Source organism: Protopterus annectens, chromosome 7.part0, assembly GCF_019279795.1.
Source record: "Protopterus annectens isolate FY-2018-M chromosome 7.part0, PAN1.0, whole genome shotgun sequence".
NCBI lineage: Eukaryota > Metazoa > Chordata > Ceratodontiformes > Protopteridae > Protopterus > Protopterus annectens.
In genome coordinates this window covers 1,478,470,762-1,478,495,897 of record NC_056739.1, presented here as the reverse complement: position 1 = coordinate 1,478,495,897, position 25,136 = coordinate 1,478,470,762, and the positions used below count along the sequence as shown (strand labels likewise).

The following is a 25,136-nucleotide window of genomic DNA, read 5'->3' as shown; positions in this document are numbered from 1 at the left end:
TGTGGTTGAGTGGCACACACTTTCTGGGCTATGTGTCATTTGGGTTGTGTTGGGGGTAGAAGTAGCTTGCGTTTCTGCTTTGGAGGTCTCTGTTGCTTGAGCAGATTTTTAATGAGAGCCTCCAAGAATGTAGGTGTGTGTTTTGTGTTTCTGTGCGTCTCTCTTTTGGTGGTGTAGGTTTCGAGGGACTATGTGATGGGTGTGGTGTGGTGCAAGTGTTTACCTTCTCCTCTTGACTGGCTAGTCCAGTCTTGGGTGAAGACAGCTTTGCTTCGAGTTTGGCTATATAAGTGCATCTCTCAAAGGTTGTAGTGTTGGGTGGTAGGAGGAGAGGATTGTCTGTGTACATGAAGCAATTGCTGCATTGCCCCAAGATGCCCAGATTCATCAGGCAGACAGGAAAAAACACCGGGAGCTGACCCTTAGACATGCCTGGATAGGTGCTTATTTATTAAGTACTAAAAACTGTTTTCCTCTAGACAAGTGAAGAAAGTTGAGTGTAGTAATTTGTAGCTTATTTAGTGCTTACGAGTTCTGAACAAGTGCTGAGCTCAAAGTCACAGATTTTAGTGCTAAAATTAAAAAACGGCTAGGTCTAAGGGAAAATTTGAAGAGCAGATTTTATGGCGCCGGGAATAGTTTAACCCTAGCTAAGCGGCAATGCATAAATGCACTTTTTTTTTTTTGTTTTTAACAGTAGCAAATGAGCAAACCAATTAACCAATAAAAAGCTAAAACTGAGCCCCGTTCCAGCTGTCTTCGATCAGACAAGTTCTAACTGCACACTCCTGCCACTAGGGTGCAGGAAAACCTTCTCCAAAAAAAGATGGTCTGGATTAGTGCTCAAGTTATACAAACAAAGCTAGATTCAACAGGACTGAATTCAGTCTATGCTACAGCAAACAAGGTGTGCCAATTTCAGAAAAACAGTTCAAATAAGCAGGTACAATAAGCCTTTAACCAGAAACTTCCAGCTCAAAAGGGCACAATCTACCCTCTCCTCCCACAAGAGTGCAGACCACACCTTCTTAATGTAAAATAACAGGCCCAAAGCCCAAGTGCTTAAACCAGAACCAATACACTTTTAGAATAACCGACACTAAGCCTTCAATCAGCAACTCCCAACTTAGAAGGATGTAAACTACCTGCCCTGCCACAACAGTGCAGACCACAAACCTTCTTAATGTAAAACAACTGGTCTGAAGCCCAAGTGCTTCAACCAAAGGCTTAGAATAACAGTTGCAATTTAATCAGGCTACTAACAAGCAGTAATAAATGCATCAGAATAAATGCAATTAAGTACTTTTAAGAACAAGCAGCAAAAGCAAAATAAAGTAATGAAGTAGGAAAAAAAATACAAATACAGTAAAAGCAGATGAACACAGCGTATTTTTTTATATAACAATAGAAAATAAGCAAGCTAATTTAAACCAATTACCCAAATTAACCAGTAAAAAAGCTCAAAACTGAACCTTGTTTCCAGCAGTCTTCAATCAGGCAAGTTCTAACGGCACACTCCTGCCACTAGGGCAGGGGAACCTTCTCCAAAAGAGAAGGCCTGGATTAGTGCTCAAGTTATGCAAACAAAACTAGATTCAGGATGCCTAAGTCTTGTCTATGCTACAGCAACTACAGTGCACCAATTTCAATAACCAAGCTTAGCATTTCCCGGTCTCTTTCTCTTTGAATATACTCTGACACTAGTCCCTAGTAGGAAAGACAGTTTCTAGCCTTCAAGCTAAACTTCAAACTGGCCTCAATCTTACTCTATTATGTTCTTTTCTCTAGATATTTGCCCGCAGTACCTTGGTTCCTTTGTGAATTTTCTCCAGTAAACTCTTGCCCTTTCTTCCCAATTTTCTATCCCCTACTTACAGACATCCCTACTGGCTAAATATAGTTTCCCTATTCCATATTGGCTTAGTTTATAGAATGCTTTCTGTTACTTTATTAATATAATATTCTGCATGGATGTTGTTCTCCTTAAGGACCTGCATCTAAAACTTTATTCCCTCCTTATTTATCAAACTTGTCTCGTTTCATTATCGACACTTTCCACTTTGATTAATAAACCTTCTGTTTGTGTTACGTATATCAGCCTTAACTGCATAGCTCATAAAGTATCCCTTTAAATCAGGGAATCTTAAACCACCTTGTTCTGCAGGAAAGATCTACCTCTTTCTTAAGTACAAGTCTTACTAAGTAAAGGGTTTTTATTAAAGCCTACTCTCAGCAGAAAGTGAACAAAAAATCTGCATTATCCCTAGAAGAATGTCAGATCTAGAGGAACATACCACCAAGAAAGGAAAATATTTTTGCTCTCAAAACAACTAAATAGGAATGCACAGGGCAATGAAGGGAGGAAGCCCTATACTACAGCAGTAATTTACTTGAGCATCAACAGTTATGGTGAATACGACCACACAACTGTACAGTGTTCATCTTAAGGACCACTGCTGAAATACAAAGATCATAATGTCTGGGAAGAATACTACAGCAGCAAATGAGCTGGCCACAGAATTGGAGAGGGGGTGCAGCACAAAGGTCCCACAGAAATGAAGCGTCTTAACTTGCCTTGTTCTGGAACAAAGCAAGAACCTAGAAAAAAATTATAAATGCAAACTGAAGTTGCAGTCTTGCAAATATTTTGTGTTGAGACATTTCTGAAAAAGTCTGCTGAAGTAGAAGTCACCTTCACAGAAAGCATTCCAATCTTACCATGTAAGGTTTAACTATACTGGTCATAATAAAAGGTGATGCAGCTGATCAACCATCTGGATAGGTTTTGTTTAGATACAGGTCTTGTCATTGCTTCTCTGGCATGAATGATACAAAATTCTAGTCAATCTTCCTGAAAGCCTTTGTCCTGTACATTCTTAGCTGTATATCATATTCAAGAGGTAAGATTATTTTATCTGATCTTTCATGGACCTGGGAGAAACAGTGGGTGGTAAACAGCCCGAGTGTCACATTTGAGACTAATTTTTTGTCTCACTGCAGTTGATTATCAGCTGTTGCCAGATCCTCTCCTTGTTCCCAGGTCCACTAGACCTGTCTTAACCGCCTCTGGGCTCTACCAGACACAAATCCAGTGCCAGTGAGGAAGATAAGAGGGTTCTGATACATCACCATATTGTTTCTAGGTAGTGTTTTTCCATTATGTCCTAGCCCATTCCTACAGCAGCTTTGTGAACTCTAGTATAGCTGTCATCAGGAGATGCATGCTCACTTGCATGTATGTGTAGCATCCCAACCCACTTGCAATGTGGGGTTCGTTTGACTCATCATGCTGTAACTGCAGCAAGCCAGACATTCCCTCTCCTCCCAGAATGGGTGAGCCAGTGTTAGATGCTCATTTTCATCATCCCCCACAAAGTATTTCCAGAGGCCATGCTACGAGTTGAATATGCAGAGTCTGGGATGCAGTCAGGGTTTTATCCCTCTGCGCCACAGATTACTTTTACTATAAGGGATTGTGATATTTTTGAATGAAGGGCCACTGGGTCTTTGTGGAAAACCAAGTAAGGTGCTCTGCACATAAGAGCCTGCAGTTCTGAAATCCTCCTAGCTGACAAAATAGGGTCATTAGAATTACAAGGCGAGTAAGATGAGAGACCATTATCCACCCTCATGATGCGTTTCTTTCTTTCTTTTAGAAGGCAAAGCAGGTTAGAACAGGGAAATTCTCAAGGCAGTCTGCAAGAGTTTGAAAAGGCACAGCTTATAGGCTACAATTGAAACCTTTAATATGTTTTACTTACTTTACAATATCTTCTTGAAACTGAAGCACATGGGTTTGGAAATTAACAACTTGAATCATGGAGTGGCAGAAGTAAAAACATTCTCGACAAATGTATCCAAAATATGACCTTCTTTGTCATTTGGCAATGAAGAATTAAGAAGGCAACAACTTTAATAAGTCTGGCAGCATTCAAAGAAATAATGGCAGAAACAACCACCAAATCACTATATAAATACTTGTAATTATCCTCCACCAGGTAAGAAGGCATTACCAGGTCCTCTGAAAGGCATCCTCTAACATCAGCATAACTGGAAGAATGGTGGTTGGCTTGAATTCTTCATTCCATAATAAGTTTAGTTACAGGAGTATCAGAAAATTCCTTACCCCAACTATTTTTTTAAGGAGATACCTATGGGGAGAGGGTATAAGGACACAGGAATATTGGTGTTGTAATTATAGGTTAAAGAAGGTAGAAATAAAAGTAGGCCACGCTTTCTTCCTTACAAATGTCAAAGTTGGATAAAAGTTCAAGGGATATGTCTCTACTTTTCAAGGAGAAGTCATCCCGGAAGTGGAAGTTCATCATAGCATAACTCTGGAAGTCACATGGACAGTACTGACAGACTCATGCTCGAACACTCTTGCAGCTCAAAACAATCAAAATGGCATGGGCAACCTTCCCCTTCATACTATATATGTCCTACAGACATCTGTGGAACAGGAGAGGACAACCTTGAGCAGGAATGTCAGAAAGCTCTGGAAGTCAGGCGATGGTTGGATGGCTACATGAGTATCACTGCAGAAGTGATCTTTACAATGAACAACTAAGAATACTCTTCCCACATTATTTCCTTCTGTTATCCATAGGCTTATATTTTTCCCCATTTCCATTACAATTCATTCATCTGTAGGAAACATAGCTGGATATTCTCTTCTTAGTGAGCCCGCAGAGATTCAATGAGTTCAAGACCCCAGTGAGAGGGAAAAACAGTAGGTCTGCAAACACCTTTTTATCCAGGATTTTTATGGGTCAAAAAGCTCATATATGATAGGCCATACAAATAAGAAATGCACAAGCATGCCCAAAGAAAATATCCCGATACTTTAATCAAATCCAGCATGGTGCATCCTAAGAAAGTTGAATAATACGACTCTGTCATTGTTCATGTTGGTGTGAATGACCTGAGATGTACCTCCGTGGACTACATGAAGAGAGACATGGAAGAGCTCTCTGATTATGTAGCCCAGGCTGGTATGACCCTGACCCTGAGTAACATCATGCCCTCACCAAGAATGATTCCACAGTATAAAGAAAAAATGATCAATTTCAACAATTGGCTAAGTTTCTGGTGTCATTCAAAGGGGATCCAGTATCTGCCCACCTGGGATGACATGTTCGATAAGCCACGTTGCTTCGCAAGAGATGGCTTGCACCTGTCACCCTTAGGCTTGAATACTGGCTAAGGCTTTTGCCGCCCCCATAGTGCCTTTTTTTAGGCAAGGCTCAAAAGACAAACCCACCACCATAAATAGCACAAGTAACCAAAAACTGAGGGTAATGCTACACCACCATAAATAGCACAAGTAACCAAAAACTGAGGGTAATGCTACTCAACGCCAGAAGTCTAAACCACAAAATGCATGCACTCGAGGCACTCCTCAGTATGGAGAACATTGATATCTGTGCAGTAATAGAAACCTGGTTTAAGGCTCCAGAGAGCACCCCAGCACTACCAGGCTATATAACTCATACCATTCTTTTCGCCCACAGAACCCGGACCACAACACAAAAGGTGGGGGGTGTATCCATATTCATCAAGGATACCCACATCTCCAGGTTAGTGGCACAGCACAATGCCTTCCATGTGCAACTAACAATGGGCAAAACTGCAATTCATAGGCTCATAGGTAGGTACTAGGCTATCTGCTCGAAAGGCATTTATAAGCATAGCCAGAGTGTGATGACTTTCACAGCCCCCTTATATTAGTTCCCTGTGCCTCTGTCCAGTAGAGCCATTGAAGTGATCCCTGGTGTAAACTTGTTTCCCATCCACTCGTCAAGGTTTCTCTTGAAGAGGGTTAGCGAGGAGCTCTGCCTAAAGTAGATTGGAATCTTGTTCCAGAGCATGGGAAGTCTCTGGGACAGGAATCTATCCCGACAGCATGTCCTATTTATTGTTGTGGTGAAGTTTAGATCCCTGGAGCGTGTGGCTCGAGGGGATATGGTTTTCTTTAGGTGGAGCATGTCCATCAATTCTGGGTTAGACATGGCCTTGTATGTCAGGCAGACATTACCTCTGAGTAGGTGGTATGCAACCGAGTACAGCTGGAGTTTCTTCAGTTGAGCTGCATAGGGCATCTGCTTGAGGCCAGTGATCCTCTTGGTGAGGTACTTCTGTGGTCTTTCCAGTTGTTACAGGTGTCTTGTAAGGTATATCCCAAATGGGGCATTGTACTCTATGATGGGTCTGATGAGTGATGCGCAGAGGGGCCCAATGACCTCTTTCCATCTGGATGCAAACCGTTTTGTGATTAGGTGGGCCACATAGGATTTTCTAACCACTTTGGCAATGTGATTATCAAAGGAGAGGTTACTATCTACTTGGGTCCCCAAATCCCTTATTACGTCTTCTGTATTTAGGGGGCTACCACCTATGTGGTAGTTTGTGGGTACTTTGTTTTTTCCAAAGGGGGTGACTATGCACTTTTTGGCATTTAGCTTGAGGCCGTGGTTTTGACACCATGTATCTGTCTCAGCGAGACCCTTTTAGAGGATGTCTGTGTCAGCCGGAGAGTCAATTATATCCCCTAGTTTTCAGTCGTCTGAGAACTTGGTCAGCCATAGTCCTCCTGTGCTTGCCTGTACCTCTGAGAAGTATATGCCGAACAGGAGGAGTCCTAGGACTGAGCCCTGGGGAACACCACTTGTAACCAGTTTAGAGTCAGACCTAGCTACCGCAACTCTTATCATGTGGGTTCTGTCTGTGAGCCAGTTGGCAACCCATCGCGTGACATAGGGATTTATGTTCAGGCTGGTGAGTTTGTCTATAATACCTGAGTGGGGAATGGTGTTGAAGGCCTTCGCGAAGTCTAGGTAGGCTGTGTGGACCACCTTTCCCTCGTCTATAGCCTTGGTAACTGTATCAAAGAAGCCCACCAGGTTTAGGAGGCATGATCTGCCCTTAAAGCCAAACTGGGTAGGGTACAGTGTTTGGAGGTTTCCAATGTCTCTGTTAATGAGATCCATGATGATGCGCTCCATAGCTTTGCAGACCAAGCTAGTCAGGCTTATAGGGCGATAGTTCCCGGGGTCCGCTGTGGCTCCACCTTTGTGGAGTGGAATAACTGCTGCTGTGTGCCACTCTGTGGGCATGTAGCCTGTGGAGAGGCCGAGTTTAAACAGTGTATAAAACCAGTTACAAGTGGCATCCCCCAGGGCTCAGTCCTGGGACCCCTCCTGTTGGGTACATACTACTCAGAGGTACAGGCAAGCATAGGAGGACTACGGCTGACCAAGTTCGCAGACGACTGCAAACTGGGGGCCATAATTGACTCTCCAGCTGAACATACATCATCACTGAGACGGATACCTGGTGTCAAAATCATGGCCTCAAGCTAAATGCCAAAAAGTGCAGAATTGATGGACATGCTCCACCTAAAAAAAAAAAAAAAAAAAAAAAACAAATCCCCAACAGCCACATGCTGTAAGGATCTAAACCTCACCACAACAATAAACAGGACATGCTGGAGGGATAGATTCCTGTCCCAGAGACACCCCATGCTTTGGAACAGAATTCCAATCTACATTAGGCAGAGCCCCTCACTAACGCTCTTCAAGAGAAACCTCGATGAGTGGATGGGAAACAGAAAATTTACCCCGGGGATCACTGCAGTGGCTCTGCTGGACAGAAGCACAGGGAACTAATGGCTCTGCTGGACCAAGGCACAAGGAACTAATCTAAGGGGGCGGCAAAAGCCAATCCATTCTGGCTAGGCTTATAGATGCCCTCGGGCAGATAGCCTAGTACTTACCTATGAACCTATGAGCAGTGAAATTCCAAAGTGAGACATCTGTGTCATGCTTTACATACAGATGGTAGTGTCAGAATAATTCGGAAAGGAGAGAATGTATTCTGGTATAAGCAAACGTATTTAGGGGACAGCTATCAGTTAAACAGACACACTGAAAAGACAAGTCAAACCTTAATCAACCAACACAGTTCTGCATGTGTCCATTAAGTTTAATTGGTTCTGCTCTGAAGGTGGTCATGGCCTACATTCAGTTTACTAACCTACAAGTGCAATTCAGTGATCATTTGTCATTACTGGGTTTTAAGCAGAGATATGCTTGTCACAGCCAAGGAAAAGCTACTTTTTCTTAAATACAACCCTTCCCTCTCCACAGGTTACACCCAACTCTACACATTTATGCTTACACTGTTAAATACAAATAAGCATGAATTAGGTGTCTTCACTCTGAGTGACATTTCTATGCTACTCAGTTTCCCCACCATACTGGGTATGCATGAAATCTCAATATTTTTCTTCAAGAATTTGTGCCCCAACTCCTGTGTGTTCCCATCCTTTACATTTAAGAATTTTCTGCCAAAAAAAGCTCAATTAGCAACATGTATGTGGTTCTTCCTGATCTACCTTCCACTGGGCTCAAAACCCTTATGGAGCCCTTGGAATATAGGATTGCTCAAACTATGGTAACGTCAAACAAAGGCACATACTGTTCTCTAATGAGCTCTGCAATCATTAAGGTGGGACAGGCCATTAAAACAAGAAAGTTCACACCTCTGGTCAATAAAATGATTTAACTGGGAAGGACATACTTCAACTAAATAAATGTTCACTATTTCACAAAACCAGCTAGTTTAGTCATTGTTTTTGTTTACTACAAAAGGTGTACAACAAGCCTGTTTAGAAGATGACAAAGAAATTCAAAGGAATCCAGTACAGATTTGCAAACAATGCAACAATTCAGAGTAGTCCCACTGAAAATTAACTATCTTAAGAACCTACAGCAAGAGGATAAACTATGAAGTTGTGGGAATGAACAGTACAATGTGAAAGAAAGTTAGCTAAGCCAAAAAATCAAGTTAGCTTGACAGCTCCTATAGGGTATTCTGGGGGAGAACAAATATTAAACTACTACTAGTTGAAGAGATGCACTGCAAAGTGGACCAAAATATGGAAAAAAATGTTTTCAGTTTCAGAGCATAGTAGTCCAACATGCACAGAAAGTATTTTCTTAAGCAAAATATTTTCTTTCATTAGAGACAGACTCTTGTGCTGTGGTACAATATGATATTAGAGGACAGCGCAGTGGTGCAGCGGTTGCATTATCACCTCACAGCAAGAGGTTCTCCGGTTCAATTCTTGGCTGGGGTGTCATCTGTGCGGAGTCTGCATGTCCTCCCTGCATTTGTGAGGGTTTCCTCCCACATTATAAAGACGCACGTCTGGAACATTTCTCCACGGGCCTCTGCTGAAAATTGGCTTTGTTCCAAGTCAGACTTTTCCCGGTAAACTAATGTTAAATAAAAATAAATAAAAATGACTATTCTACAAAACTATATAAACCTCACTAATTATGTTCAGCCCACATACAAATGTAGAACTCCATAATGTTATCATAGTGAGACATTATTAACTCATACATATGCAGAGGACTGCAGTTTGAAATTATCAGTCTGAGGAAATATGCTATGCTGATGAAGATCTACACTGAATATACACAGCTACACACAAAGTTGTGCAGTACCTTGACCTAGTTCTGTGACATGCAGACAATGTCTCAAGTAAATACAAGATCTATTTAATGACTGGTGCTGGAAAAGCCATGTGGAGAAGGTAAAAGTGGGCAGCCAGTATTGGCTTTCCTGTTCTTGGGGAGGGAGATGGTCTCATCTGCTGCAGTGCCAATTCCTACAGCACTAGAGCCCAGGGACATGCTTGCCAACTGGCATGGAATGGAATGTACACACCTACAAGGGAAGGCATTACAAAGCTTCTCGTATCAGCCAATGCGTGAGGTGTTAGGTCAGAAAATGGAAAATACTTCTCATGGCTGTCTAACTGATGGCCATGCCATGAATGACTTGCATTCGGGTGATGGGAAATGCTAGACAATGGGGCAACAGATAGGTATGGGTAGTGCACTGTGATCAGAATAAAAAGCTTAAAAAATTTACCTTTGTGAGGAATAGTTTACTGTTAAGTAGGTTTGAGAGTTGCACCAGTCCCTGCTCTACTGTTGGTCTTCGGCACTCCTGAATATCTAGGTCTCTCTGAAGTGGTGATTCACGATGTCCTGGGAAAAATATCCGTTCAGCATATGATTTGTAGTCCAGGAAAGGAATTCCTGTCCCCACCAGATCACTGGTTAAGTCCATCATCTCAGTCATCAGGTCTTGAAAACAAAACAATTGGTTAATAGCAGATTCACTGACATCTTACTAACTCATACAAATGCAATAGTGTGTATAAATACACAAACACAAAGGGAAATATACAAGACAACTACAGTAAGGAACTTTAGGAATGGATATACAAGGCTGGAAATTATGCTTGAGAATGGCCATCCGGGTGAAGCACTTATGCTCATGTTTGTGATACGGTTTGGAGCAGTAAGACAAAAATATATATACAGTGGTGCACTTTGGAATAGTACAATATAAATACATATACAAAACGGATGTAAAGCTGAGTGAGATTAAAAATTTAGGAAAAACAAAAGTTTAATGAGGTGTTTAATTTACACCTACAATGTACAATGAGAAAGTCGATATAAAAATCCAGTAAAACTAACAAAAAATGTGACATCTACTATTCAGCAAATATGAAACTTTTACTACTCAAAGTTAAAAAACTCATTATATATACTCAGAAAAAACACTGCTAAGTATATGGCTAAGAGAAAATCCCAACACAATATAATGGCAGTCAATCTGTTTGAAGGCCAAAAAGTTGCAAGCTTGATTCCAAAACCTGAATGAAAAAATAAACATTTTAATGTAGACATGGAACAAGTCTTCTAATTTTTTTTTTCTAATACAATTTCAGAATGCTTTTTTCTTCAAGTCAACCCTTTTCACTAAGATTTCTTTATAAATATCCCTTGCATTTCTTAATGCCATTTCTGTAGTCTGCTCCCCCCCAAAAAAAGATGATGCATGCATGTTATTATGATGCATGCATGTTATCTAGAATTCTCTTCTAGATCAACATTACTCAATCGATCACAAATGACAGTTCTGGGGCACTATTCCACTTTTTACCTGTGAATTCCTTCTTGCAGCGATCTCGAACACTAGTTTCTAAGTTTTCCAGCTGAATCTGTACTTTTTTGTAATCTCTAAGGGCTTGTTTGCTCTTCCTCCTGCAGTAAACAAAAAGAAACAGTGACTTAAGGAAAACATTTCTTGTGTATAATATACTATAAGTAATACCATTACCCTGTCATCATTGTAACAAGCATTACAAGACAGTACCCAAAAGGAATTTGGAATATTCCTGCAAGTCTCTGTATTGTCTATGTAAATACACTGAGCTTACTATGTGAAACTGTCCATATTTCTGGCCCCAGATAACCAGCAAGGACTCAAGTTAAGAGGAAACATCAGGCCAACAGTAGCTGCATCTGTTTACTATCTACAAAGCAAAATAACATATGAAAGCTTATCACACCTTCTCTGAGCATGGTACTGAGACACTGTCTTTCCTCTGTCTTCAAAAGAAGCTACGTACTATTGTGCTAGCAATCCGCCTCCCCGAAAAGTAACCATAACCTGAATACCCTAACAGAACTACACCTGCATATCCTAACAAAACTAGATCAGTCACACTAACTTGTTACAACTGTAGGGTACTACATTATACTACAGGCTGTCTAACATGTACTGTTTCTGTTTGCTCATCCATTTTTTTTTCTCCCTGCGTCTCCCATCCAAATGGACTCTGGCTCAGTAGGACCGACCAAATCAATGAACTGGTAACAGGTGTTTCTTCAAACTTGAGTCATCAGTGTGGCATACAGGCAAAGGATGTGCATCAGAAGGTAACCATTCAAAACACAGGGACCACTACAGAGAATCCAGAAACATGGTGACTGAATGCCCTAAAAAGCAGACTTACATATAATAGTCTGTGATGACAATTTCCCGGAATACTCCCTTTTCTCCAAGGTATGGTAAACTCAGAGTTGGCATGTATAAATTCAGGGAAGGGGTAGGGCAGTGACTGCGAACCTTCTGGGTTTAACGTGTCAAAAATGTGAAAATGCCTAACTTGACTCTGTTTGTATGTCACCCCCCCCCCCAAATAAATTAAATAAATAAAAATAAATAAAACAGCATGGCTCTCAAAACATCAGGGATAAATCTTAACAGACTCTGGTACAAACCTTGAAATAAGAGACATGGACAGTTTTAAACTACAATTTGAGACACTGACAGAAAAAAAATGTATACACTTTCTGAAGTAAAATTTGTCTATAAATCTAATTACTGCCATTACTATGTATAAAATGTTGCCAGTTTTAGAAGGGATTAAGAGGGACAATTGAGAGGAATGTAAAACAGCACACTCCTAGAAATGCAGACTACTTGCCCTTTGCAGAAGTGTAACCATGAAGAGAAAACGTCAGCACTACCCTTTGCAAACTCTATCGAGAAAGTAATTAGTTTAACAACTTCCTTACCTCTGCAGCAGTGTTGTTAAACTGGCTCCTGGCACAAAATAATCAATGCACTCTACACAAGCAACAAATGCAAAAGCAGTTTATTTGTTAACTCAGGTGTTGGTGAATCCTGGTGTGTCACCCAAAATGTTGCGGTGTGTCATAGGTTTGCCACCACTGGGGTAGGGTGTAGCAGGGCTTGCCCCCTGCAAAAAAGTAGTTTAAAGGAGAAGAGATCTTCAACATTCACACCTTTTCTGGGTTTTCAGTCTTTTTTCCAGCTTGCTGGCGCTTGGTATTTTGAGTGCCCACATCTCAATACGGACCTATCAGAAAGCTGGTATAATTTTTATATTTTAACACCCTTATCAAATTAGTACTTATGACACAGGCAAGTATACATTTATATAAAAGAAAATAAAACATGTTCACAGATCCCAAGATTATACATCACATGTATTATTCTGTGCAATCATCACTCTAACATTACATCAATTGCTCAATTCCTTTCTTTCCTTAAACCTCACTCCTCTTCCAAAACATTAAACTGCATGCATTGTTCCCACAATTTCATTTTTTTCCATGTAATCTGCTCTTGCCCTTTTCTGAAGATCCCACTACCAGTTATTTTATCTCTATTACAATATTTACCATTTCAAATATAGATGGGTTTAGACTTTGATTTCCATTTTCTAGCAATTGTTTTTTGCAACCACCAGAAAGAATTAAACTTAAAAAAGGCCTTATTATGTCTAGGCAATTTAGATCTTGTATCCCAGCTCAAAAATATAATTTCCTTAGTTATGCCCATTTGGTCACCCAATATTTCTGGCAGAGTACTCTGTACGGAATTTTTAGTCTGCCAAAACATATGTCCCTCGTTACCTCTGTATTTTCCATCACACCTCCAACATTTGACATCTACCGGAGGAAAAATTCTTTGAAGTCTGCTTATGCAAACACTTCCAAGCAAATATCCTACATCACATACACTTTGCTGCATTATTTGGGAGCATGTACATGTCCTCCCACAATCTTTTCTAACCTCCTTAGATTAATTCCTATAGTTACTATGCAAAATTTTATATGCCCTACTAATTATCCTTGATTTAGCAGCAGCTTCTGTTCTAGATTCAATTAAAAACTCTATCATAGCAGGTCTTTCACTTAGGATTCCCCTATCCTTTCCCTTGTCTATACTCTGACATCAATCTCTGATAGGGTAGGCAGTCTCCAGCCAGCACTCCAAATGTCTTCTTGTCTCTTCCCATTCTATTACCCTTCCCTCTCTAGTTATTTGCTCCCAATACCTTGGTTACTTTGTCAGTTTTCTCCAGTAAATTCCAGCCCCCTTTTGCCTATTCTTGGTACTCCTAATTACAGTCATCCCTATTTGCAGAATTTCCTTTCTCCATCCTCATAATGGCTTAGTTCTTAGAATACTTTCTGCTACTTTATGAATACAATATTCTGTATGGCTTCTATTATTCTTCTTAACGATCTGCATGCAAAATCCCACTTACACCTTATTTCTTGAATCCCCCCCACTTCATTTGTTTCCACTTTGAATTGTAGCTTTTTGCTTGCGTTATATGAGCCTTAACTGTGTAGCTCTAAAACATCTCTTCAAATCTGGTAATCTTAAACTATCTTGTTCTACCGGAAGGATCAACTTATCCCACTTGACTCTTGCCCTCTTCCCCGCCGAGATAAAATCTTTCAACTCTTTATTAAGTGCTGTCTACAACTTCTCCTCTGGTTGATAAAAGTATGTCTGACCTAAGTATAAAACTAAAGGGATTAAAACATTCTCTCGGCTTGTATATTGTTATCCGTACCAATAAAAAAGAGCTTCCAGTTTCTCAGTTTTTGTTACTTATTATTTTCTCCCCACATATCCTTAGCTACCATAACAGAATCCTTTTTAACCCATACTTAAGTACTTCATTTTATCATGTCCCCATAAATATGGGTACTGCTGAACCAATTCATGTATGGGTGCATAGTTTGCAGCTATATCCTTAGGTTATCTTCATTAATTTTACATCCTGAAAAGACTTGAAACTCTCAGAATGTTCTACAACACTGATATGCTCTTTTTCTAGGTACAAAACAATAATGTATGCAAATAGTCATCTTTTCTTGACTACCATACAACTTATATCCATAAATACTTCATTTTATCCTTTTCCCCATAAATATCTGTTTTGCTGAACCAATTCGCGTGTGTGTCCATAGTTTACAGCTATAGCCTTTGTTTTATATTCACTGATTTTATATGCGAAAAGACTTGAAACTGTTTCACAATGTTCCACAACACAGTGAGATGCCCTTTTCTGGTTTTAACGGTACAAAATATCATCTGTAAATAAAGCCAACATTTCTTGGTTAACATACTTATAGGATCACAGGAGGTTACTAGACTAATGGCCCTGGGGCCCTTACAAGCCTAGCCAAGAGTTTATCTCCAAAAAATTAACCTCAGTCAGTACCTGTCGCCCATGTCAATGGAGGACAAAGGTGGAACCCCTGGGAAAAATTTGTGGTTTCACATCCACTCATCAAGGTTATGCTTGAAGAGGGTCAGTGAGGTACTCTCTGTCTGACATGTATGGGAAGTCTATTCCAGAGATGGGTCAGCGTCGGGGAGTCAAACCTGTCTTGCCAGCAGGTTTTGTTGATGTCAAATATCAGATTTAGGCCTATTGAGTGGGTAATGCATGAGGAGTTAGACTTACAGATATGGAGCATCTCTAGTCGGGCAGGGTCCGATATTGCCTTGCAGGCGAGACACAGATCACCTCTGAGCAATCTGTATGACACAGAGTACAGTGATAGTGATTTGAGCCTGTCCGCACAGGACAGGTGTTGGAAGCAAAGGATTCTCTTTGTGAGGTATTTCTGTGGCCTTTCCAGTTGGTGCAGATATTTGGAGAGGTACATACCAAACGGGGCATTATACTCAATTATAGGTCTAATGAGGTAGGAGTACAGAGAGGTAATAACCTTTTTTTTTCTGGATGCAATCCCTTTACTTATGACATGAACCAAGTAAAAGGCTTTTCTGACCACTGCCACCACATGATGGTCAAATGTGAGATTGTTGTCAACCCGAGTACCCAGGTCTCTCATCATGGGTTGTGTGCTTAGGGGGTTGCCGTTGATGTGGTCATCAGTAGGGACCATGTTTTTGCCGAATGGTATGATAATACATTTATTTGCTTTTAACTTAAGGCCATGACTTTGGTGCCAGTTATTTGTAGCTGTGAGACCCTCTTGCAGCATGTTCATTTCATTTGGGGAGTCCCAGTGATGGCACCCAACTTACAGTCATCCGCAAACCTGGTCAGTCACAGGCCCTTGTTCTTTGCCTGGACCTCTGAGAAGTAGATGCCAAACAGTAGGGGTTCCCGGGACAGATCCCTGGGGAACCCCACTAGTGACACATCTGCTGTCAGAGGTGGTGGTGCCTAATTTGACCTTGTGGGTCATATCAGTGAGCCAGCTGGCCACCCATCTTACGAGATAGGGATTAATACTGTATATCCTTGAACTTCTGAGTCCCTTATCTTCTTTGCCAATGGGCTCTACAAATAATGTAAAGAATAAAGGGGAAAGAGGACTCCCATGCCTAGTTCCCCTGTTCAGACAACTGCTGAAACTGCTGATTAAATCCTACTTTAATTTTTGCCAAGAATCCCTAATACACCCTAATTAACCATATTATTGTATCAGGAAATGCAAATGCTTCCAATGCCCTACTCATAAAATCCCAGCTTACTCTGTTGAAAGCTTTCTCTGCAACAAGACCCACTAACAATGGCATTTTGTCACATTCTGCTTCACTCAAAATCATCATTGTTCTATTAATATTGTCAAAATATTTGCCTCCCCTCTACAAAAAGTACAGTTTTGTACCTACCATAAATGTAGATGTTCGAGGATCCACATTGCTGCAGTCCTAACTATTGGGTAGTCCGCTGTCCAGTCGGCCCGAATACCAGAGTATATGGCTGACGTCGGCAGGGCGCATTAGGACGCGACGCCAGTACGCCGGTACTAATGCGCATGACCGACGTCATATCCTCAGTCTTTTCTTGCCCCAGATGTCAGAAGACCCTAAAAAGACAAGGCCCAATATACCTGCACCAAAAATATGTACAATATATACAAAAATATATAAAAATATCAGCATATAACCTCACCAACACAACCACCCCTAAACACAGAGGGGAAGGAGGGAGGGACTGCAGCAATGTGGATCCTCGAACATCTACATTTATGGTAGGTACAAAACTGTACTATGTTCTTCATTCCACATTGCTGCAGTCCTAACTATTGGGTAGAATCCCAAAGCAGAGGTAAGGGAGGCTGGCAAATCATAAAGAAGCAGGAGCTGACAACATGCCTTGCAAAATAGCTGTGGCAAAACCAGCCCTAGACTTAGAGTAGAGAGGAAGGTGATAATGCTTAGAGAAAGTATGCACTGAACTCCAAGTAGCTGCCTCCAAAATATCCTTAGTTGCCACCCCCCTGAGAAATGCTGTTGAAGTGGCAGTAGCCCTAGTGGAATGAGGCCTAATCCCAGCTGGAATCTCCTTGCCATGATGGGAATAACAAAATGCAATGCAAAAACCAATTCACTTAGAAATAGTTTGTTTTGACACAGGCTTGCCCTCAAAAACTCAAAGCAAAAAGAAACAACTGCTGAGACTGCCTAAAATCCTTAGTCCTGCTTAAATAATAACGAATTGCCTGTGTACATCTAAAGTGTGCAAAATCTTTCCCCTTTATTTTGGGGTCTGCATAAAAGTAGGCAAATGAATAGTTTGGTTTAAAGCCACACTAGAAACCACCTTAGGCATAAAGGAAGGATTAGTACGTAATGATACCCTATCCTTATGGAAAATCAAAAGGCTCTCTACTGCAGGGGGGCCTAACTCAGACACCCTTTTTTTGCAAGTAATAGCCAACAGAAAAGCAGTCTTCCATGACAAGTATTTCAATTCAGCAGTAGCTGCAGGCTCAAAAGGTTGTAGAGTAAGTTTTCCAACACAAAATTGAGATCCCAAGCAGGAGTAGGAGCTCGGGGTCTTATATTCTTTGCCCTCTAAGAAACTGCTTGAACAAAGGATGCGAAAACAATGGTGGGTCACAATCATAGTGAGCTGAAATTGCTGCAGCATGAATCTTAATGGAAGAGAAGGACAAACCTTTGTCCAATAACTCAGTAAGATATTGAAGAGCCACACTCAAATTAGGCTCAGAAATCTCAAATCTTGCTGCATACTCAAAATAAAAACTCTTCCATTTTCTCTTACCACTTTCCTTGTACTAGCTCTTCTAGCTTCCATAATCACATTTAAAACTTGTTGAGGAAGTTGAGACCTGCTGTGTTTCAACACAGAATATGCCAGGCTGTTAGATGAAGAGAGAAGAAGCTTGACATTGAGATGACCACGTCCTTTCTGAGATACAGATGTGGAATCAAAGGTAAAGGCCATGGAGGCTTCCTTACCAGACTGTAGTGTAGTGGGTAGTGTTGCGAGGCCAATCTGGAGCTATTAAAATCATCCTTGGCTTGTCTTGTCTGACCTTTAAGAGCACCTTTGAAAGAAGAGGAGGTGGTGGAAAGGCATACACATGAAGATTTTTTTTCCAAAAAAGAGAGCATCACTTTCCAAGCTGTGTGATGAAACCCCTTTGTGCAAAACTTTGGCAGCTGGTGGTTTAGTGGAGAAGCGAACAGATCTATGTCTGGAGTTCCCCATGACACTGTCAATTTCTGAAATACATGAAGATCCAGTTTCCACTCGTGGGGATCCATGATTTGTCTGCTTAACACATCTGCTAAGGAGTTCTGTGCTCCCGCCAGAAACCTTGTCTGAAGAGTTAGTTGCAAGCTGAGCCAGTCTCCCATAAAATCATTGCTTGCCTGCACAGAGGATAAGAATGTGCTCCCCCTTGTTTGTTGATGTACCACATGACAGTTGTGTTGTCTGTTAGAATCAACACCTGCCCTGGAAGAAGTAACTCCTTGAAAGCCATTAATGCAAACTGACTGCTAACATCTCCTTCATGTTGATATGTAGATGCTGTAGTCTGGCAGGCCACTTGTCTTGTATCCACTTTCCATTTAGATGAGCTCCCCAAGCAATGTCCGAGGCATCTGTCGTTAAAATCTGACTCCTCTGGCCGGGTCACAGAGAGTCCCTTGTTGAGGTGACATTCCTGAGCCCACCACAAAAATTCTGTTTGAAGGCAAGGTATTATTTGAATGACAGTGTCCAAATCCTGGCAGTGCTGTGTACATACATTTTGAGATACCATTGCAGCTTCCTCATATGCAGTTTGGCATTGGGAAGCACCAGAATACAAGATGCCATGAACCCTAATGCTTGAAGGACTGTCCTTGCAGTCAGCACGGACTGATGAGATAGTTGATGGAAGTAAAGGGATAGACTCTTTTGTTTGTCCGTTAAAAGGCCATCCGGCTGCTGTATTCAGTCTCACACCCAGAAAGCACATGTCTTGAGAGGGTACTAGACTGGACTTTATTTCGTTCACAGAATACCCTAGGCATCTTAGCACTGCTATAACATATTCCAGATGCTGTAGAAGGTCTTCCTTTTCTTGAGCCAGAATCAGGCAGTCGTCCAAGTAAGGATAGATTTGATTTCCGTTTAGCCTGAAGTAAGCTATCACTGGAGCCAGAACCTTTGTGAATACTCTGGGCAGTAGATAAGCCAAAGGGCAATGCAGAGAACTGATAATGAGAATTTCCAGCTCGAAAGCAGATACTTTCTGCAACTTAGTCTTATAGGCACATGAAGGTAAGCTTCCTTGAGATCTAAAGTTACCATCCAGTGATCTTTGCCCAGCAGAGGTAAAAGTTGCTGTAATGCCAACATCTTGAACTTGGGAATGTCCAGATAAGTGTTGAGGATAGATAAATCCAAAATTGGTCTCCACGTGTTCCCCTTCTTTGGTACTAGGAACAGGCGAGAATAAAATCCTAGGCCCCTTTCTGATACAGGGACTGGCTGAATGGCCCCTATTTGGAGTAACAGAGAAATTTGCTTGTGAGCCTCTTTCCTTTGTGGAGGAGGAACGTCTGGCATGCCTTTGAAAGGGGCAATGTATGGAAATAAAACCTGTAACCGTGGTGAATGATATCCAACACCCATCTGTCTTGAGTAATTAAATCCCAATTTTCTTTGAAAAGAGACAGTCTTCCTCCCAAAGGAGCTGCCAGATGAGAATCTACTGGCAGCTGAAAAGGCAGGTCATTGGGTTTGTTTACGAAAGGACTGACCCCTGCCCTCACCAGAAGTCTGAGCAGGTGAACTCCTGTTCTAGGCCTAAAAGAACCTTGAGCTCTGCCCCTACCACGCCTAGACCTACCCCTAGACTGGGAATCATAAGCAGGATATGTCCATCCCTTAGTAGGCCAATTTCTACTAAACTTCGTGGCTGCACCTGCAAAAATCTTTGACAGTTTGCATAGACTTAGCTTTGTCCTCCATTTTCTTTAAAACTGCTTCCACAGGCGAACCAAACAACACATCAGACTGTAAAGGAGCATCCAAAATCCTTGACTTAACATGCTCAGCTAAATTCTGATCCCTCAACCAGGCATGCCAGAACAGAACTAGTGGCAGCCACCCTCGAGGAGGCCTGTACAGCATCAAAACCACATTGCAAAGAATGCTTACCCACTTGTTCAGACACATGAACTAAATCCAGCAACTCTTTACACTCAATACCTTCCGCCAAAGCATCCACCTTAGATTTCAGTTGTGAAAGGAGATAATTTTGATATTTTAGCATGTGAAACTGACAATTCAACGCCCTCATGGCTAAAGTGGAAGAAGTATACACTTTCTTTCCCCATCTATCCAAAGCCCTTGCCTCTTTATCAGTGGGAACAGGGTTTTTAACCACAGAGGCCTTAACACCTTTAGGTCCCTGAGAAACAGTTTCCGGTCTGCCCTAGGACTCTTAAAAGATACTTATGAGCTTCAGGCACCCTATACTGCCTAACAGGTTTAACAGGAGTAGGAGGCACAGAATCAGGGTTCAGGGAAGCCTCTGCAAATATATCTTTCACCACATTCAACACAGGAGGTATAGCTAAGGGCCTTTGCTGGGGTAAAAATAAGAATTCCCTAAGCCTTTCCTGAATCAGAGTAATCCTGGCCTTCCCATTTAAAGTGCTCCCTCATGGAATGCAGAGTCTCTGAAAATGAGAAATCCTCAGGAGGAGAAGCTGTAGGAGTGGAATCATCCACATCAGAATCAGAATAAGGAGGATACTCCTGCAAATCTTCCATGAAGACTCAGAAGCCTCTGAACACTGTTCAAAACTATCAAACTCAGGTTCCACCCTAGGCCTCTTATCAGGAGGGGCAAAGAACCTCTAATCATAGTAATCAAATCTTCTGCCATTTTAAGCATATGTTTCTTAGGCACAGAACCTGAAGTGCTAGGAGAAGCCCCCACTGAAGCTAAACTTGGCCTACCTCTCAAAGAAGTTTTGGAAACAGAAGGAGAGGCCCTAACTACCTTGGGAAGAGAGGGAAGAACAGTTACCTGAGAAGCCCCTTCAGCCTGGCCTACCTCCTGAGAAGGCACATCCTGTAACAGTAAAGTCTCTGCCTGAGACTCCAAAGAAACTCCTGGCAAAACCTCTGGCTCCACTGAGCCTTCTAAAGAACCAACGGCCGGGACTGCCGGTTCATCAACCCTAGGCTTCGCTGTTTGTCCTTTTGCGCTTTTCTTGGGCGAAGCGGAGCATCCGGCGGCATTTTATAATTGCAACGCTTCCCAAACACTAACCTGGCACAGTCTAACCTTCTCTTAATAGTGCGTTTGTTAAACCTAGCACAATAGCGGCATCCAACAACGTCGCGCTCAGGCCCTAAACAAGGTATACACAAGGTATGGTAATCCCTATGAGGTATCTGTTTCCCAGAAGAAATACAGTTATTCACTTTTTCTGACATCCGGTTAAATACTGAGGCAAGAAAAACCAAAATGTTCCCCACGGGTGTACAGCCAACTCTGATTCGGTCTGAAACTCCGACTTCAGAAAATTTCAGAACGCCAACCTGCACTCGCAAAACTGCTTCTGCATCGGACCATGCGGCAAAAAGACTGATATATGACGTCATGCATGCGATTAGTACCCCTCGCGACGCCAGCCAGTCTATGCCGCCTGACCCCGACCGTCAGCCATATTACTCTGGTATTCGGGCCGACCGCCGACTACCCAATAGTTAGGACTGCAGCAATGTGGAATGAAGAACATCTACACCAATCTATATGGATCAATTCTGGTAGCACCTTTGCCATTCTTTTAATTATTATCGACAAACACTTTATCATCATGGTTTAAAACTGAAATGGGCCTACATGAAGCTGGGTCGGGGGGGGGGTTCTTTACCATTAGGTACTAGGAGCCATCACAGCTTTCTTCCAGAATGTTGGTGCTTCCACTCCTTTTAAATACTGTTAAACAAAATCTTCTAGATCTTTATCACTTTCTTCCCTCCTAGCTTCCAAATGTCCAATGTAATACTATTTATTCCTGGAAACTTTCCTGCATACTGATTAAGTCACTGTTCTCCTCGCCTCTGTTCTCCTCTCCTCCTATCTTAAACGTTAATTGATGAGCCTCATCTACCTCTAACCTTGGCATACTTAAATCTTTCATAAATATTTCCATTTGTGATTTTTCTTGATTTCCACATTTACCTGCTTTATACAAATTTTCATAAAATTTCTGAAATATCTCCAATATCAATACAGGATTTTTGTTTTTTTTTTTTTTCTTGTTATAGGCTCCTAAGTTTGGCAACAACCCTTTCTATTTCTGTTGCCAAAGTCATTATTCTAAAAGTTTTTGTACACTGGAGTTATCATAAAACAGTTTAACAGCAATCTTTAAATGTATACATATTATTCATTTACCTCCGTATTTTCTCTTTAGCACTCTGCAGTTGCACCCATTTCTTATTCTGTAGGATTCACCTTATTCTGCAATACTTTAACCTTTGTCAACTACTCTAAATAATTCTTACTTCTTAACCATATATCCCTTCTTTTATTTTTACCGTTTTAAACTCTGCTTTCATTTTATCTCACTCACTAGCTATACATTCTAAAGAAATTTCTATTTTCCCTTAATAATTCTCGAAAAACTTACATTACCAGATCCTTAAATTATATATACTGTGGTGGTGCAACGGTAGCATTCTTGCCTCACAGCAAGAGGTTCTCCCGTTCGATTCTCGGCTTGGGTTGGGAGTGCCTTCTGTGTGGAGTCTGCATGTCCTCCCTGCGGTCGAGTGGGCGTTCAAAAGACATGTGTTGAACGGGCGTGCCTTTGTTGAAAGTTGGGCATCGGGCTGGCAAATCAACACCATAAAAACCAACTGCCAATCATTAGCGGACCGGAGTTCCGCTGTGGTGACCCCTAACCGGGAAAAGCCGAAATACAAACCACCACCAGATCCTTAAATTCCTCTCTTTTAACATGTACATGGGGAAGCAAGTCGGTCTCATTTTTACTTCATTACCCCTGCATTTTTTTTTCTTATCTGTTAGTTCATGATCTGAAACAGTTACTGGATGTGTCTCAAATCTTTCAATTAAATGCACATGTTCTTGTGTCCAGTCTAGTCCAGTTATTGTACCTTGGGGAATAATATGCAAATTCTCTCAGAATTCCTACTACTGAATTCACTTCTTCCAAAACAAATATTTTCATAAATTTCTTCAGTAATCTACAGTCTTTTGTTATACTTTCCCATCTAGGTCCTTCCGATACACACACACTGTTGCAAATCAAGTTCCAGTACCCACCTATAAAGAAATGTTCTCTACTGAAAGTTGATCATTTCTCCCCAAAATTTCTCAAGCTCCATAATAGCAGTTTTAAGTGGAATATAAACATGTCAGCATAATCCTCCTGCCTTGCCTGTAGTCTCTTACTACCACACATCTACCACTATTATTTTTTCCGTCATCTATCAATACTGGAGCTCCTCTAGCAATTAATGTAAGTACTCCCCTTGTCCTCCATCTTCAATATTCTGCTAAATATCCACCATGAAATCCTTTTATCAAATTCACAAGCTCACTTCCTTCCTAATATGTCTCCTGTACCACCGATATTTGCACCCTGCATTTTTTAATATAATTCAATACTCTTACCTTTTTGTCTCTACATGTGAGACCATTCACATTCCAAAACCACACAGTGTGCAACAATTATGATAAGTTATTATTCACACCTAATCTATATGACATATGTTAATGTGTATTTCCAGCTTTTGTTGTTTGGGACATTGATCCTTTAATATGGTTGTTTCTGGTGATCTCCATTTGACTGTTTTAATGAAAAGCCTCAAGCAAAAGCACCACTATAACAGCATTATTATTATTCTTTATTAAATAAACTCTCAAGCAAAAACATCCACAGAACACACCCATAACTTAAAACAAACACAAAAAGACGTACATCATCAAATAAAAATAAGTTATGTACTCACCATAACATTCCATGTTTGTTGTCCTTGATCTTACCTTCCTTCTTGTTGGTTGGGTTCAGAGTCGATCCTCGGCTCCGACTCAGCCATATTCTAAAGCTAGAGAGCTTCCACTGGCTCGAGGCTAGACTCTATCCCATAATGCCTAATTACCCAGATCACGTTTGTGATAACCCATAACAATATATATATATATATATATATATATATATATATATATATATATATATATATAGATAGATAGATATATATATATATATATATATATAAATATACATACATATATAAGAAAAAAACATCAAGCCATAAGTAGAAACTCTTACTCTATCCAACTCATAAGGCAGGAAGGGAATAAAGGCCTATATAGCCAAAGATGGATAACTCCTCTCGATCCTCCAGGAGGGTGGGATGCAAGGAGGAAGGCGAGATCAAGGACAAAAAACATGGAAAATTATGGTGAGTACATAACTTCTTTATGTTATGTTGTCCCTAATCTCGCTTTCCTTCCTGTTGGTTAGGACTGTGCCCCCACCACCTTCTTCTTGGGTGGATCAATGGAATATAATCTTTAGGACCGTGAAACCAAAGGATGCCCTGTTCCGGGAGGCCACATCTACTTTGTAATGAGTGATGAAGGTATGGGGGTTAACCCACGTAGCTGCCACACAAACAGAGTCTAAAGGCATTCTGGCCAAGGCCCAGGTTGAGTGTCCTCGAATTTCTCCTGGTAGTTGTTTGTTCTGAGTGTTACAGATGTAAGTAATGGTATCTGAAATCCATTTTGATACAGTTACTTTTGAGACTGAAGTTCCTTTTTTGTTTTCTGCAAAGGATACAAACAATTGGTCAGATTGTCTGAATTCCGGTGTCCTGTGCAAGTAGAAATGTAATTGTCTATGAACATCCAGTTGGTGTTGTTTATACTCTGCCATGTTGCCATGATTCGGAAAGAACACAGGTAGTTCTAACAGACTGATTCAGATTGAACTCTGAGCAAACTTTTGGTAGAAAGGAGGGGTTGTGGTTCTTAGAGAAACCCTATCTTTGTGAAAAATTAAATAAGGAGGATGAATGTAAAGAGCCTCTAATTCTGATACCCTCCTAGCTGAGGTAATGGTGATCAAGAAAATCGTTTTCCAAGTCAAAAATTTTAGAG

The 25,136-nt window shown here is 41.0% G+C and overlaps 1 protein-coding gene across 1 annotated transcript in view; it reads right to left on the bottom strand.

Moving 5' to 3' along the window:
• The window catches only part of PLXNB1 (plexin B1), a 3,809,096-nt gene that overhangs the window by 757,612 nt on the left and 3,026,348 nt on the right, over positions 1–25,136 (bottom strand). Inside the window, exons 25-26 of the mRNA XM_044078026.1 lie at positions 11,029–11,129; positions 9,943–10,160 (exon numbers count right to left, since the gene is read on the bottom strand). Coding sequence (XP_043933961.1) covers positions 9,943–10,160; positions 11,029–11,129 — 319 coding nt within the window. The remainder of the gene's footprint in view (positions 1–9,942; positions 10,161–11,028; positions 11,130–25,136) is intronic.